At 45.6% G+C, this 16,182-nt stretch overlaps 1 protein-coding gene across 3 annotated transcripts in view; it reads left to right on the top strand.

The window, feature by feature from the left end:
* Positions 1–16,182, top strand: part of Ccdc57 (coiled-coil domain containing 57) — a 192,680-nt gene that overhangs the window by 138,544 nt on the left and 37,954 nt on the right. For 2 of the 3 annotated variants that reach the window (XM_045158322.1, XM_045158321.1), the window contains 2 exons: positions 3,291–3,422; positions 4,083–4,299. In XM_045158322.1, the coding sequence (XP_045014257.1) occupies positions 3,291–3,422; positions 4,083–4,299 (349 nt within the window). Of the gene's footprint in view, positions 1–3,290; positions 3,423–4,082; positions 4,300–16,182 lie in introns of those variants that run through there. The other variant, XM_045158323.1, reaches the window with a different exon arrangement.

The raw sequence follows: 16,182 nt of genomic DNA, 5'->3' as shown, positions 1-16,182 counted from the left end.
GATGGTTTTAAAAACCCTCAACTGACATAAATTCTGGGTTTGGTCCCAGCCAGGTGGGAACAATGGGGTCTGAGCCAGAGAACCACATGCTGACTGATGGGAGTGACAATCACTGTTGGCTTTAGGCACCAGCACGTGGTGGGAAGCAGAGACGACCAGCACCAGGCCTGTACTTGGGCCTGGGGCCAGAGTTGGAATGTGGGAAACATCAGGAACATGAAGAAAGAACATTAAGGGCTTAGCAGTTAAGGCGTTTGCCTGCAAAACCAAAGGACCTGGGTTCAACTTGCCAGGACCCATGTAAGCCAAATGCACAAGGGGATGCATGTGTCTGGAATTCATCTGCAGTGGCTGGAGGCCCTAACATGCCCATTCCCTATCTGCCTCCCTCTCCCTCTCTCTCTCTCTCAAATAAATAATGAAAAAAATTTTTTTTTAAGAAGAAAGAACATTAAACCTTGGGCCTGAGCAGCTGGGTGGGGAGGAAGGACAGGGACCTCCAGGGACAGGTTAGAGATGTTCTTTCTCCATCCACACCAGTGTCTGACTGTAGTACACACAGAAAGCACGCATACCAAGGGGACAGAACAAGCTCAGCCAGTAAATATGCCTGAGGGAAAGAGCTGAGGCACATGGAGGTCAGTTCAGTGAGAGAAGAAACTGAGCAGGGCTGACCTAGGAAAGAGAATCCAGGACATTTCCCCAACAGACCTCCACTCTTCATACAGGAAGCCTGAAAGGAAACATCGTGGGAAGGAGGTCACTGAACTGGGCAAGGAGGCCTTGTGCAGAATGGTGAAGCTGAAACACCAGGGTTTACTGCCTTTCCACATGAGAACTAGGGGTTTCCTGTGAGGCAGCACATCCACCACCCTCCCTCCAATCCTGCTTCATGTGTTCACATACATACACACTTGGACTCACAGTCCCCACACCTCCGTCCCTATGGGAGGTTCTCTTTCCAGACTGTTTCATAACTTTCAAATCACCTGCACAAATCACCTCTTAATTGTCTCAGTATGTGTTTCCAGGAAAGTCTGCCCTGTGTTGACAAGTAAACATACCCCTTTTGGGCTAGAAAAATGGCTTAGTGGTTCAGGTGCTTTGCCTACAAAGCCAAATAACCCAGGTTTGATTCCCCAGTACCCATGTAAAACCAGATGCACAATGTGGCACATGAATCTGTAGTTTGTTTGCTGTGGCCTGAGGCCCTGGTATGCCCATTCTCTGTCTGTCTGCCTCTCCTCAAAAAATAAATAAATAAATAAATAAATAAAATTTAAAAATGCCTTTTATCCAACTCAGGAGAATATGCTTGTCTATGTCATTTGTCCGGTACTACTTACCAACACACGTTAAATACTTTGCTGTTAATTTCTTCTGAACTACAAAGCTGCCCTTTGTTCATTACATCCATTGTAACAGCTTAAAACTCAAGAAGCCATGCATGGTGGTGAATGGCTATAATCCTAGCATTCAGGAGGCTAAAATTAAGTAAAAGACTCTATAGGGCTCTTCCCCTGCCCACCCAGGTAGGGTCTTTCTCAAATCCAGGCTAATCTGGAATTCACTATTTTCAGGCTGGCTTTGAACTCACAGTGATCCTCCTACCTCAGCCTCCCAAGTGCTGGGATCAAAGGCAAGTACCACCGCAGTCAGCAGAGAGAAAGAGAATGGGCATACCAGGGCCTCTAGCTGCTGCAAACAAATCTGGATAACGTGGGTCCTGGGGAATTGAGCCTCGAACCGGGGTCCTTAGGCTTCACAGGCAAGCGCTTAACCGCTAAACCATCTCTCCAGCCCTATTTTATTATTTATTTGTAAGCAGAGAAAGAAAGAAAATGATGGGGCTAGAGAGATGGCTTAAGCGCTTGCCTGTGAAGCCTAAGGACCCTGGTTCGAGGCTCAATTCCCCAGGACCCACGTTAGCCAGATGCACAAGGGGGCACAGGTGTCTTGGAGTTCGTCTGCAGTGGCTGGAAGCCCTGGCGTACCCGTTCTTTCTCTCTCTCTCTGTCACTCTCAAATAAATAAATAAATAAACAAAAAGTTTAAAAAAGAAAGAAAATGATAGCACAAGGACCTCCAACCACTGCAAACAGACTCTAGACACATGCACCACTTTGTGTATCTGGGTTTATGTGGGAACTGGGGAATTGATCCCACGTCACCAAGCTTTGCAAACAAGCACCTTAACAGCTGAGCCATCACTCTAGCCCCTCTTTTTATTTTAATGTGTGTGTATGAGTGCATGCATGGCATACACATGTGGAGATTAGAGGACAACCTCAAGGGTCTGTCCTCTACTTCTGTCTTCTTTGAGATGGGGTCTTTTTTCTTTTTTTGTTGGGTTTTCGAAGTAAGACTTCACTGTAGTCCAGGCTGACCTGGAGCTCACTCTGTAGTCCTGGGGTGGCCTCGAACTCATGGCGATCCTCCTACCTCTGCCTCCCAAGTGTTGGGATTAAAGGTGTTTACTACCATGCCCGACTTCATTTCTGCTTATTTCTAAAAGTAAATGGTGCCACAGAAGTGGGAGGAACATTACAAAAAAGGACTACAAAAAGTCAGGGGTTAGTGGACATGATGGGAACCTCATTACTACTATAACCAAGGCAACTGTTAGTTAAATCCAAGATAATATGTGTTAACTAGTGGGTATTTAAACATCACTTAAGCATGGCCCAGCCAAGTTGTTGGTAGTGATGCAGGCATACTTGTTGCTGTCCCCCCACTACAGGACAGACCCAGAGGGGTCCATGTCCTTCCTGTATACCCACTGCTTTGCACAATTGAACTATATGTGACTTTGCTGTTTTCTGCCATGTTCCCTTTCATGCTCCTTAGGTAACTTCTCAGTACTTCTGTCCTCTTTTCTGTAGCCTTCCTTGTAGAGGGTGTATGGGTCCAAGCATTCAAAATGTGAGTTGAGCAGTTTGGTCCAGTTAGGGACTAGACCAAGAAACACCTGGGAGTCTACTCATGCCTGCCTGGAACTGGGCTCTACCAAAGGCCAGGGCCATGCGACTGCACTGCTCTTGGGGGAAGAGACTTCTGCTTGATGTTCAAACATGGTATTTGTCTTCTGTCTCCTCAAATGTTTAGGAGAAGACTTAAACCAACTTAAGGAAACTTGATGAGTTTGTCCTGTGTAGTAGAGCAAGCATGTCCCTCCCTTCAGGCTGTCACTGAATAGTTCCCAGTACCAGGATTTCTTTCTTTCCTAATTTTGTGATACATTACCATCAGTAACACTGAGTCCTTGAATTTCTGTTGAATTTCCATGGCAGGACCTCAAGCACATCAAGAGAAAAAGTGCTTCTGAATATACGGGAAAGAAGCAAGCGCACTTGGCCCAGGTGGTCATGAAAAATGACACCCCACGAGGCTACAAAGCAGTCTTGGCGTCTGGACACACTCAGGTACAGGCTGGGGTGATAAGGTACTAGGGTACAGCTGGGATGGATGTTCACATACACTTGAGTGTGGGAACTGGAAACTTGGACACTTTGGGCTCCTTAGTAAATGCTAAACTGGTCTGGAGAGATGGCTTAGCGGTTAAGCGCTTGCCTGTGAAGCCTAAGGACCCCAGTTTGAGGCTCGTTTCCCTAGGACCCATGTTAGCCAGATGTACAAGGGGACGCACATGTCTGGAGTTCGTTTGCAGTGGCTGGAGGCCCTGGCATGCCCATTCTCTCTCTGTCTATCTGCCAATTTCTCTCTGTGTCTGTTGCTCTCAAATAAATAAAAATAACAACAAAAAAAAATTATAAAGAAAAATAAAATGCTAAACTGAAGCTAGGTGTGGTGGCACACGCCTTGAATGCCAGCACTTGGGAGGCAGAAGTAGGAGGATTGCCATAGTTCGAGGCTACTCTGAGACTACATGGTGAATTCCATGTCAGACTGAGCTAGATCAAAACCCTACCTTGAAAAACAAACTAACTAAATAAATAAAGTTACACTGAGGGGGCTGGAGAAATGGCTCAGTGGAGGGTTAAAGGTGCTTGCTTGCAAAGCCTGAGGCCTGGGTTTGAGATAGAAGGGCCATCAAAGACCACTGTCTTTCCTAACCTTCACAGAGACAGCACAGAATCCCCAAAGGGACGTGTAAGTCAACACATCAGAAAGAAAACAGATCTCCAGAGCCATCCCAGGCTCCAGAAGTCCCTGAAGAAAGTGACCACCACACCTACAGATCATCCTCATTGGCCAGCAGTTCCCTCCAAGATACCTGGAGGCTGCTAGACCTGGGGTCCAGCCTTTCAGGCCTTCACTCCCAGGATGACTCCACCCCAGGTAGGAGAGCTGCCTGCTCAGGTACTACCCTCAGGATAATAGCATGAAGCTCAGCACTCGGGAGGCAGAGGGGGATTGCTGTGAGTTTGGGCCAGCCTGAGACTACATAGGGAATTCCAGGTTAGGCTGGGCTACAGCAAGACCCTACCTTGAGGGAAAAAAAAAACAAAACAGCATAGGAGACGGGGATAGCATGGCCACCACTGTGAGATGACCCAGAGTCAGCATACTGCACTTTTTTTGCCCTTTAATTTTCTGGGCTTCATAAGTGTCTCACCTTCTGTGTGGATTCTGAGTGTCCCATGCCGTACAGCAGAGCTCTGCAAGACAGAAACCACGTTACATGTCATGTCCTGTGGAGGCCATTAGGAAGTAAGCCATCCATACACATGTGGAGAAAGTAGAGGTCGGCTTCTTGAGAAGAGCCTGTGGTATTTCTTGTGGAGTTCTCAGGAAAACCTCTGAGGGGCTCCCTTTGATGAAACCACATGAGACAATGGACAGCAAGAAAGGTGGAGGAGGAGAGGGCTTTTTCACTGTGCCAAATGTGGAATGTGATCCTGGTGTCCATCTGGTATTGGCCCTGCACTGTGGCCATGTCCTGATGTTTTCTCCTGCAACAACATTTAGGTCATTTCCAGTTCTTGGCCATTACAGATAAGGTGACTATATTGGTCAGGACTCTCTAGAGCAACACTAGAATGAATATAACTTATAAAGCAGATGCCTTAGATCAGCTGGGCAGTCCTACAGTGGCAAGTTAACTGTCACAATGACTGTATATGCTAGTGGTCATACACGCTAGCTACATAAATAAAATTCTAATCTGGGCCCTGTGGTTTATGGCTTTGGTTCCATCTATTCCAGGGGCTAACACAGGAGCCTCGATTGCTTGAAACCAGGAGTTCAGGACAACATAGTGAAATCTGGTCTTGATAAAAAATTCCCAGTATAGGGTCACTTTGTCATAAACTGGAGCTGGGTGTGGTGGTACCCACCTCTAATCCCAGCACTCAAGAGGCAGTGGTAGGAAGATCACTGTGAACTTGAGGCCAGCCTGGAGCTACAAAGTGAGTTCCAGGTCAGCCTGAGCTAGAGTGAAACCCTACTTCAAAAAAAACAAGTAGTAATAAATGAATAAAAGGCAGGTGTTCTGGCACATGCCTTTAATACCAGCACTTGAGAGGTAGAGATTGGAGGACCCCCATGAGTTCAAGGCAGCCTGGGGCTACAGAATAACTTCCAGGTGAGCCTGGACAAGGGTGAAAGTGTACCTCAGAAAAAAAATTTTTCTACATGTGTGAAAATTTTGTCTTTCTCAGCTTTAAAAAAATTTTTTTTTTATTTGTAAGAGTGAGAAAGAGGCAGAGAGAGGAAGAGAGAATGGGCACATCAGGGCTTCCAGTCCCTGCAAACATACTCCAGACACATGTACCACTTTGTGCATCTGGCTTTATGTGGGTACTGGGGAATCAAACTTGGATCCTTAGGCTTTACAGGCAAGTGCTTTAACCACTGAATCTCTCCAGCCCGGCTTTTTTTTTTTTTTTTTTTTTATGATTTTTCAAGGTAGGGTCTCACTCTAACCCAGCCTGACCTGGAACTCACTCTAGGGTCTCAGGATGGCCTCGAATTCATGATGGTCCTCCTACCTTGGCCTCCCAAATGCTGGGATTAAAGGCATGCACCACCATACCCGGCCCCAACTTGTTTGTGTGTGTGCGCTTTTTATTTACTTATTTGAGAGAGAAAGAGGCAGATAGAGGGCAAAAGATTGGGTGTGCCAGGGCGTTCAACCACTGCAAACTCCAGACACATGCACCACCTTGTGCACTTGGCTCACATGGGTCCTGGGGAATCGAACCTGGGTTTTGCAGGCAGATGCCTTAAGTGCTAAGCCATCTTTCAGACTTTTTTTTTTTTTTTTTTTTTTTTTTTTGGTTTTTTGAGGTAGGGTTTCATGTATCTCAGGCTGACATGGAATTCACTATATAGTCTCAGGGTGGCCTGGAACTCATGATGATCCTCCTACCTCTGCCTCCTGAGTGCTTGTGATTAAAGGGTTGTACCACCACGCCGAGCCTATTTTTACATTCTAATCAGAGATTAAATTCAATCTCAATCTGGTCCTTCTGAGAAAGGTGCTAGTTCTTCAGACAAAAAATTAAGTTTGTGCTGGGTGTGGCGGCGCACGCCTTTAATCCCAGCACTTGGGAGGCAGAGGTAGGAGGATCACCATGAGTTCGAGGCCACCCTGAGATTCCATAGTGAATTCCAGGTCAGCCTGGGCTAGAGTGAGACCCTACCTTGAAAAATAAAAAAGAAAAAAATTAAGTTTGTGTTTCATTCGGCATGTTTATTTGTAGTATGTGGTATATGGGTGTGTTTGTGTGGCGTATGCATGTACATAATGCAGATGTGCACATAGTGTAGGCACATGTACATAAGCCAGAGGAAGACACTGGCTTCCTTCCTCTGTCACACTTCTGCCTTAATTCTCTGAAAAAGTCTCTCACTGAACCTGGAGCTCCCTGGTTTTCCTTTAGACTAGCTGACTAGTAAGTCCTGGAGATTCTCCTGTGTCTGCCCCTCCTTAGTTCTGGGGTTACAGGCATGCATGGCCATGTCCAGCTTTTATTTATTTACTTTTATTTGGGACAGAGAGAGATGGAGAGAAAGAGAGAACATGGGTGCACCAGGGCCTCTAGCCACTGCAAGTGAACTCCAGATGCATGTGCTACCTTGTGTATCTATCTGGTTTATATGGGACATGGAGTCCTTAGGCTGGGTCGAATCTGGGTCCTTAGGCTTTGCAGGCAAGTGCCTTAACTGCTGAGCCATTCTCCAGCTCTCTAGCTTTTTATGTAAGTGCTGGGGACCAAATTCAGGCCCTCATGCTTAGGCAGCAAGAGCTTTTACCTGCTGAGCCGTCTTCTCAACCCAACTACAGAATTATTGACTATTCCTTCAGTCTGTTGCATCTTTTGAAATGGATTGATAAGTGCATATATGTTTAGATTTTTTGCTTTCTTCCTTTTCCCAAAATAAAATTTCCCACCACAGCCCTTTACATTGTTTTCACTAGAAAACCTTGGTCTGGAATGAAAGTCTTGCTATGGTTCATGTCTGACTAGAAAACCTAGTGTACTTAGGAATGGAGCTGGCTGTGGTGGATGCTTGCTGAGGCAGTAATGTTGTGAGTTCCAAGTCAGCCTGGGCTACATAGAGACACCTTGATTCCAGAATAAAGAATGAGCCAGGGGCGGGGTGTAGTGGTGCATGCCTTTAATCCCAGCATTTAGGAGGCCAAGGTAGGAGGATCTCCATGAATTTAAGGCCAGCCTGAGACTACAGAGTGAATTCCAGGTCAGCCTAGGATAGAGTGAAACCTGACCTCAAAAAAAAAAATTGAAAGAAAGGGAAGGAGGGATGTCTAGTTTAATATCTTGTATTTTATTTGCCTCAGTCCAGAATGTTTTATATTATTTTAGGTTTTTTGTTTCTTTGTTTTTTCAAGGTAGGATATCACTTTAGCCCAGGCTGACCTGGAATTTACTCTGTATTCTCCTACCCCTGCCTCTCCAGTGCTACGATTAAATGTGTGTGCTACCACACCCAGGCAGTAAGAGGGTTTTGTTTGTTTGTTTTTGTTTTTGTTTTTGTTTTTTGAGATAGGGTCTCCCTTTAGCTCAGGCTGACCTAGAATTCACTGTGTAGTCTCAGGATGGCCTTGAACTCACAGTGATCCTTCTACCTCTGCCTCCCGAGTGCTGGGATTAAAGGCGTGTACCACCATGCCTGGCTAGACCTTTATATTTTTTAAAAAATACTCTTACTGAAGCCAGGCATGGTGGCACACGCCTTTAATCCTAGTACTTGGGAGGCAGAGATAGGTGGATCACCTGACTTTGAGGCTACCCTGGGACTACATGGTAAATTCCAGGTCAGCCTGGGCTAGAGCGAGACCATACTACAAAAAAGCAAATAAATAAATAAAAGATCTGGAGAGATGGCTTGGCAGTTAAGGCACTTGCCAGCAAAGCCTAAGGACCTAGCTTCAATTCCCAGTACCTATGTAAAGCCAGCTGCACAAGATGGCACATGTTTCTAAAGTGCATTTACAGTGGCTAGAGGCCCCTCGTGTGCCCATTCTCTCTCTCTCTCTCTACCTCTTTCTCTCTTTGTCGCAAGTATATAAATAAAATGTTTCAAAAATAAATAAATAAGGGCTGGAGGGATGGCTTAGTGGTTAAGGCGTTTGCCTGTAAAGCCAAAGGACCCAGGTTCAATTCCCCAGGACCCACGTTAGCCAGCTGCACAAGGGGGTGCACATGTCTGGAGCTCATTTGCAGTGGCTAGAGGCCCTGGTGCTCCCATTCTCTCCTTCTCTCTCTCTTCCTCTTTCTCTGTCAGATAAAGAAAGAAAGAAAATATTAAAAAAAAAAAATAGCTGGGCGTGGTGGCGCATGCCTTTAATCCCAGCACTTGGGAGGCAGAGATAGATAGATTGTCGTGAATTCGAGGCCACCCTGAGACAACACTGAGTTCCAGGTCAGCCTTGGCTAGAGTGAGACCCTACCTCAAAAAACCAAAATAAGATGCACAAGGAGGCACACGTGTCTGGAGTTCGTTTGCAGTGGCGGGAGGCCCTGGTATGCCTATTCTCTCTCTCTCCCTCTTTCTCTGTCAAATAACTAAATAAAATATTTTAAAAGAACAGCAGAAGAATAAGCTTAAAAAAATAGATAAATAAATAAATAAAGGCTGGAGATGGAGTTCCTTTGTAGTGGCAAGAGGTCCTGGCACCAAATGAACTCCAGATGCATGCACTACCTCTCCAGCCCTGGAAAACATTTTAAGGCCTTTACTGTCTCACATTGAGCACCCTTCTTTCTCAACATAAGCTCTGCTAGACCATGTTTAATCATATGCAGTCTAAGGTTGACACCTTCCACTGACAGCAGCAAAAACTGAGAAACAGTTTGAAACCGTGTGTTGCAGTCAGATTCGCATGGCTGGTAGAAATCACCTTACCAAAAACTGCTTGTGGGAAAAGAGGTTTATTTTGGCTTACAGGCTCAAGGGGAAGCTCCACGATGGCAGCGGGAAATGATGGCATAAGAAGAGGGTGGACATCACCCCCTGGCCAACATAAGGCAGACCATAGCAACAGGAGAGTGTGCCAAACACTGGCAAGGGGAAACTGGCTATAACACCCATAAGCCCGCCCTCAACAATTCACTCCATCCAGGAGACGTTAATTCCCAAATCTCTATCAGCTGGGAACCTACCATTCAGAACACCTAAGTTTATGGGAGACACCTGAATCAAACCACCACATCGTGTTTACAAGGTGGCAGTCTAGAAGCATGACAAGTCCTCAACCGGGACAAAGTGGAGGAGGAGAAGCCCTGTCAGCTAGGGGCAGTGCCCCCAGCAACTGTCAAGTCTTGTGAACTTGGAATCTGGCATCACAGTCTCAGAGTTGAAAAAAGAAATGACAAAACCCAGGCCCCACCTAGAGTGGGAGAGCTACAGAGGCTCCTCTCTCCACCTAGCCAGACTAGAGCTCAAAGTTCTGTCTGCCAGAAACAGCCTCAGTGCTCAGGGGCATCCTGACATCTTTAGCACTGAGTGAACAGTGTGAGGAATATCCCCCCACACACACTTTTTTGAGGTAGGGTCTCACTCTAGCCCAGGCTAACCTGGCATTCTGTAGTCCCAGGCTGGCCTCAAACTCACAGTGATCCTACCACCTCTGCCTCTCCAGTGCTGAGATTAATAATGTGTACCACCATGCTGGGTTCCTTTTATTAAGACAGGGTCTTATGTATTTCAGGCTGGCCTCAAACTTGCTATGTGGCCAAGGATGATCTTGAACTTCTGATCCTCCTGCCTTCACCTCCTGAGTGCTAGGATTACCAGCATAGACCACCATGCCTACTTTACATCCTGCTAGAAGAAACCCAGGTCCTCATGCACACCAGGAAGATGCTCTTCCAACAACCCAGGAATACTCTGAACTGTCACTTAAGCCAGCCCTCACATGGGTCGCAGGGCCTGGGGCCTGAGAAGTTAGTGATTCTGAGCCCCAAGCATGAGGCCACAGCAAATACCTGTTATTTCAGGATCTGTGTCGCAGGCTGTCAAGAATGCCCGCAGGGGCTGGTAAGATGGCTCAGCAGTTAAAGGTGCTTGATTACAGAGCCTGCTAGTAGAGGTTTAGTCCCCAGTCTGTCCATGTAAGCTAGATGCACAAAACGGGGCCACATAGTGGCACATGCATCTACAGTTCCTTTGCAGTGGTTAGAGGCTCTGGTGTCCCAATTCTTTCCCTCCCAAAATAATAAATATTATTTTTGAAAGTGGTGTAGCCAGTTGTGGTGGCGCATGCCGGTAGGATATTGCTAAAGAAGCAGTGGCAGGAGGATCAGGAGTTTGAGGCCAGCCTGGGCTACACATTTAAAACAATTTTAAAAAATTTTAAGAAGTACAAAGGCTGGAGAGATGGCTTAGTGGTTAAAGTGCTTGCCTGCAGAGCCTAAAGACCCAGGTTCAATTTTCCAGGTCCCACATAAGCCAGATGCACATGGTGACACATGTGTCTGGAGTTCGTTTGCACTGGCTAGAGGCTCTGGTGCGCCCATTTTCTCTCCCTCTTTCCCTCCCTCCCTCCTTCTCTCTGTCTCTAATAAGTAAATAAATATCAAAAATTTAAAAACTATTTTTAAAAAGTGGTGCAAGTGTCTGGTGTTCATTTGTAGTAACAAGAGGTCCCAGTGCACCTATACACACACATATGCATGGAATAAATAATTAATTAAAAGACAATTTCTTCTTATTTTATTGAGGTAGGATATCAGTCTAGCCCAAGCTGACCTGGAATTCACTATGTAGTCTCAGGGTGGCCTCAAACTTCTGGTGATCCTCCTGCCTCTGCCTCCCGAGTGTTGGGAATAAAGGCATGCATCACCATGTCCTACTAAAACACACACACACACACACACATATCTATAGTTTGGTTTTTTGAGGTAGGGTCTCACTCTAGCTCAGGCTGACCTGGAATTCACTATGTAGTCTCAACTTGGCCTCAAACTCTCAGCAATCCTCCTACCTCTGCCTCCTGACTGCTGGAATTAAAGGTGTGGGCCACCATAACCGGGTCTCATATTTTTATTTATTTATTTGCAAGCAGAGACAGAGATAAAAAAAGACAGAGAGAGAATGGGCCCCTCACCACAGCAAACATAATCCAGATGCATGTGCCACCCTGCTCGTCTGGCTTCACATGGGCACTGGGAAACAGAATCCAAGCCATCAGGACTTGCAAGCCCAACCACTGAGCCATCTCTCCAGCCCAGTAAATAATTGTTTTTAAAAAGGGATGTTAAGCCAGGCGTGATGGCACACACCTTTAATACCAACACTCAGAAGGCAGAGGTAGGAGGCTTACTGTGAGTTTGGAGCCAGCCTGGCACTACAGGGTGGGTGCCAGGTCAGCCATGGACTAGAATGACACCCTACATCAAATAAAAAAGGATGCTAATAAATTGGCTTCTGCAACAAAGAAGATCCATACATGGAGAGTAAGACATTAGGAAGGGAGTTAGCACCAGACCTAAGACACTGGTGTCAGCTGTGTTTAATATGGTTAAAGAATATGTTACAAGGGGCTGGAGAGATGGCTAAGCATTTAAGGTGCCTGCAAAGCCTAAGGATCAACGTTTTATTCCCCAGAACCACATTAGCCAGATGCACATGGTGGCGCATGCATTTGGAGTTCTTTTGCAGTCACTTGAAGTACTGACACATCCATATTTTCTCTTTCATAAAATAAATAAATAACAATATGAAAAGAATAGGATAGCAGCAAGAAAATATACCCAAGGATCAAGAACCAGTGAAGAAAGACTAAGTGGTTATTTTGAGAAACTCACAGGTTGGGGGTACAGCTAGCAGCAGAGTACACAGTTAACAGACCCTAGTCCATAATAGGGGAAAGGAACAAAAAGAAGTAGGAGGGCTAGAGGGGAAATACTGGAAGACTGAAGGCAAGAATGCTCTCAAAGTGTTGCAAGATATCCCCCATGTCCCTGGAAGGCTAGCAAATCACCTGCAGAATAATGAGGCCCACTCCTGGGAAGCTGTGAGGTAGCTGCAACACCAAAGGCTAGGCTGTTATTGTATTGGACAGTGTGGAGTACACAGACAGATCCAGCTTCTCTTCAGCGTAGGCACAAAGGCAGCACACCAGGCCTGGGGTGTTTACTCCAAGGACAAGGAGGCCTATGCAGTGTCGCCACCAGCTATTCCTCACTAGAAGACATTTCAGAGGCTAGCTTAGACTTTCTGTAAAGGGTGAAATACAAACGCATATAGCTTGGTGGCTATTGTCTTTCCCTCCTCAACTACTCATCTTGACCCTCAAGGCAGAAGAGTAAGGTCAAGCCCCACTGGACACACTAGGTCACAGCCGATGCCATACAACCAAATTTTAAAAAGCAGGTGAGGGGAGCTGGAGAGATGGCTTAACCTTTAAGCCATTTGCCTGCAAAGCCAAAAGATCCTAGTTCGATTCTCCAGGACCCACATAAGCCAGATGCACAAGGGAGCAAATGCATCTGGAGTTCATTTGCAGTGGCTGGAGGCCCTGGCGTGCCCATTCTCCCTCTTTTTCTGCCTCTTTCTCTCTCTCAAATAAATAAATAAAATATATTTTTAAAAAAAAGTAGGTGAGGGACTGGAGAGATAGCTCAACAGTTAAAGACACTTGCTTTCAAAGCTTGATGGCCTGGGTTTGATTTCCTAGAACCCACTTAAAGCTAGATGCACTAAGTGGTGCATGTGTCTGGAGTTCATTTGCTGTAGCAGGAGGCCCTGGTGTGCCCATAGTGTTTCTCTCTCTCTATTTCTCAAAAAAAAAAAAAAAAAAAAAAAATTTAAATAAAAAAGCAGGTCTTAGCCTCTTCAGCAAATGGTGTTTTGAAAACTGGATAAATATCTGCAGAAGGATGAAAATAGATTCTTCTCTCTTGCCATGCACAAGAATTAAGTCCAAATGGATTAAAGACCTTAACATCAGACCGGAAACTTTGAAACTGCTAGAGGAAAAAGTAGGGGAAACCCTTCAACATATTGGTCTTGGCAAAGACTTTCTGAATACAACCCCAATTGCTCAGGCAATAAAACCACAGATTAACCACTGGGACCTAATGAAATTACAAAGATTTTGCACCGCAAAGGACACAGTGAAAAAAGCAAAGAGGCAACCTACAGAATGGGAAAAAATCTTCGCCAGCTATATATCTGATAGAGGATTAATATCTAGGATATACAAAGAACTCAAAAAGTTAAATAATAAGGAATCAAACAAGCCAATCAAAAAATGGGCTATGGAGTTAAATAGAGAGTTCTCAAAGGAAGAAATACGAATGGCATATAAGCATCTAAAAACATGTTCTACGTCACTAGTCATCAGGGAAATGCAGATTAAAACTACATTGAGATTCCATCTCACTCCTGTCAGATTGGCCACCATCATGAAAACAAATGATCATAAATGTTGGCGGGGATGTAGAAAAAAAGGAACCCTTCTGCACTGCTGGTGGGAATGCAATCTGGTCCAGCCATTGTGGAAAACAGTGTGGAGGTTCCTAAAACAGCTAGAGATTGATCTACCATATGACCCAGCTATAGCACTCCTAGGCATATATCCAAAGGACTCATCTCATTTCCTTAGAAGTACATGCTCAACCATGTTTATTGCTGCTCAATTTATAATAGCTGGGAAATGGAACCAGCCTAGATGTCCCTCAACAGATGAGTGGATAATGAAGATGTGGTACATTTATACAATGGAGTTCTACTCAGCGGTAAAGAAAAATGAAGTTATGAAATTTGCAGAAAAATGGATGGACCTGGAAAGTATTATACTAAGTCAGGTAACCCAGGCCCAGAAAGCCAAGCGCCACATGTTCTCCCTCATATGAGGATCCTAGCTACAGATGACTGGGCTTCTGTGTGAGAATGAAAATACTTAGTAGCAGAGGCCAGTAAGTTGAAAAGGAGACATAAAGGGTGGAGAAAGGAAGGGAGGAGGATACTTAATAGGTTGATATTGTATATATGTAATTACAATGATTGTAATGGGGAGGTAATATGATGGAGAATGGAATTTCAAATGGGAAAGTGTGGGGGTGGGGAGGGAGGGAATTACCATGGGATATATTTTATAATCATGGAACATGTTAATAAAAATTAAAAAAAAAAAGCAGGTCTCTCAAGCCATGGACACAAGATTTTATTTATTTAGTTAGTTTTTTTGTGGGTTTTTTTTTTTTTTTTTGAGGTAGGGTTTCACTCTAGCTCAGGCTGACCTCGAACTCACTCTGTAGTCCAACGCTGGCCTTGAACTCATGGTGGTCCTCCTACCTCTGCATCCCCAGTGCTTAGATTGCAGGTGTGTGCCAGTATGCCTGGCTGATTGATTGTTTTCTTGAGTTAGGGTCTCACTGTGCAGTCCTTGCAGCCTGGGACCCACTATGTAGACTAGGCTGGCCTAGACTTTACAGAAGTTCTCCTGCTGGGCCTCCCAAGTACTAGGATCATTAGTATGTGTCAGCACATCCATGTACCCAGGTGAAGGAGGATGGTCCTAAGGGTCATTTCAGTGGGGCAGGTGGTTGTCATTCCAGCAATAATTCAGGGAGAGGGAGAGCCAGGGCTGGCAGTGGAAAGCCTATCATGTACAGGTAGGAGCAACAGGAGAGGTGAAAGGGCACAAGTTCAGAGAGATGCCCTGGCAGAGTACTGACCTTGTACGAGGCAGCATAAAGCAGGGTATGGGTCCACCATCAATGCTGTGAGCTTAAATGCTGGGCAAGCATGACCTCCTCTCCTAGAGGACATGGAGCCACAGCTCTGAGAGGAGGGAGAGGAGGCTCTCAGAAAGGGCTTGTAAAATCGGCAGCCAGTGGGGAAAGAAGAGGAGCTGCCAAGCCGTTGGCATGTGGTGGGAGCCATCCTGCATGGAGAATGGGCCCAAGTGCACCTGAGGAGATTCCTGGATAACAGCTGCAGTGATGGCAGAAGCAAGACATGGTGATGGAAAAGTTGCAAGAGGATTCTGGCTTGGAGGAGCTTGGGAGTGACATATATCAGGTCAGATGCTCTTAGCTGTAAGTCATAAGGAACATAGAAAAAGTGGCACCAAACAGCATCCCAGCCCTTATCTATGACAGCACCATAGTCATTGACTGGCATAAAGAGGAAAACCGCAGAAACCAGCCCCAGCCACATTCCTGTCACACAGAGTGTGTTGGGAGCTATGAACCAAACCTCGGCCATGTTGACAGAAACCGCCATATAGCAAGTTAAGTTTCTATTTCCTCATCTAATGATCTATTACCAGAAATGAAGAAGCCGTTATGCCTGGGTGATAGCCTCTCCTGGTGCTGCCGATAATTGATGAAGAAACAAATTGCATTTAGCCAGTAACCCTGTGATCTCTGGCCTGATTATAACTTCTTTCCCCTTCAACCCTATAAAAACCTATGTGTAAAAATAAACTTCAAGATCTTGAAAAATACCTAGCTTGGTCTCCTTCTTGTGTCTGCTTGCCTCCCCACATTCAGGTTAGCTTCTCCTCGAGTCCTGTTCAACTCCCCGCTGGCCGGGGCGAGAGTGCACATCTCTGCCATGTGATGAACTAGTCAAACAAAAGTATGCAGCAACTTTCAGGACAGTAGGAGAACTGCCTATATTTGTCCCCTCTGGGTCCCTGCTTCCTCATCTTCCCAAGATGGCTGCAGAGGCTCTGGTCATGGAGTCAGGGCCACCAGGTGGAAGGTCAGCTTTCTCTTCTGGCCCCTTCCCTTGGACCAG

The sequence above is a fragment of the Jaculus jaculus genome, chromosome 9 (assembly GCF_020740685.1).
Source record: "Jaculus jaculus isolate mJacJac1 chromosome 9, mJacJac1.mat.Y.cur, whole genome shotgun sequence".
Taxonomy (NCBI): domain Eukaryota; kingdom Metazoa; phylum Chordata; class Mammalia; order Rodentia; family Dipodidae; genus Jaculus; species Jaculus jaculus.
Note: the sequence above shows the minus strand (reverse complement) of the source record. Positions and strands in the feature narration are given on the sequence as shown.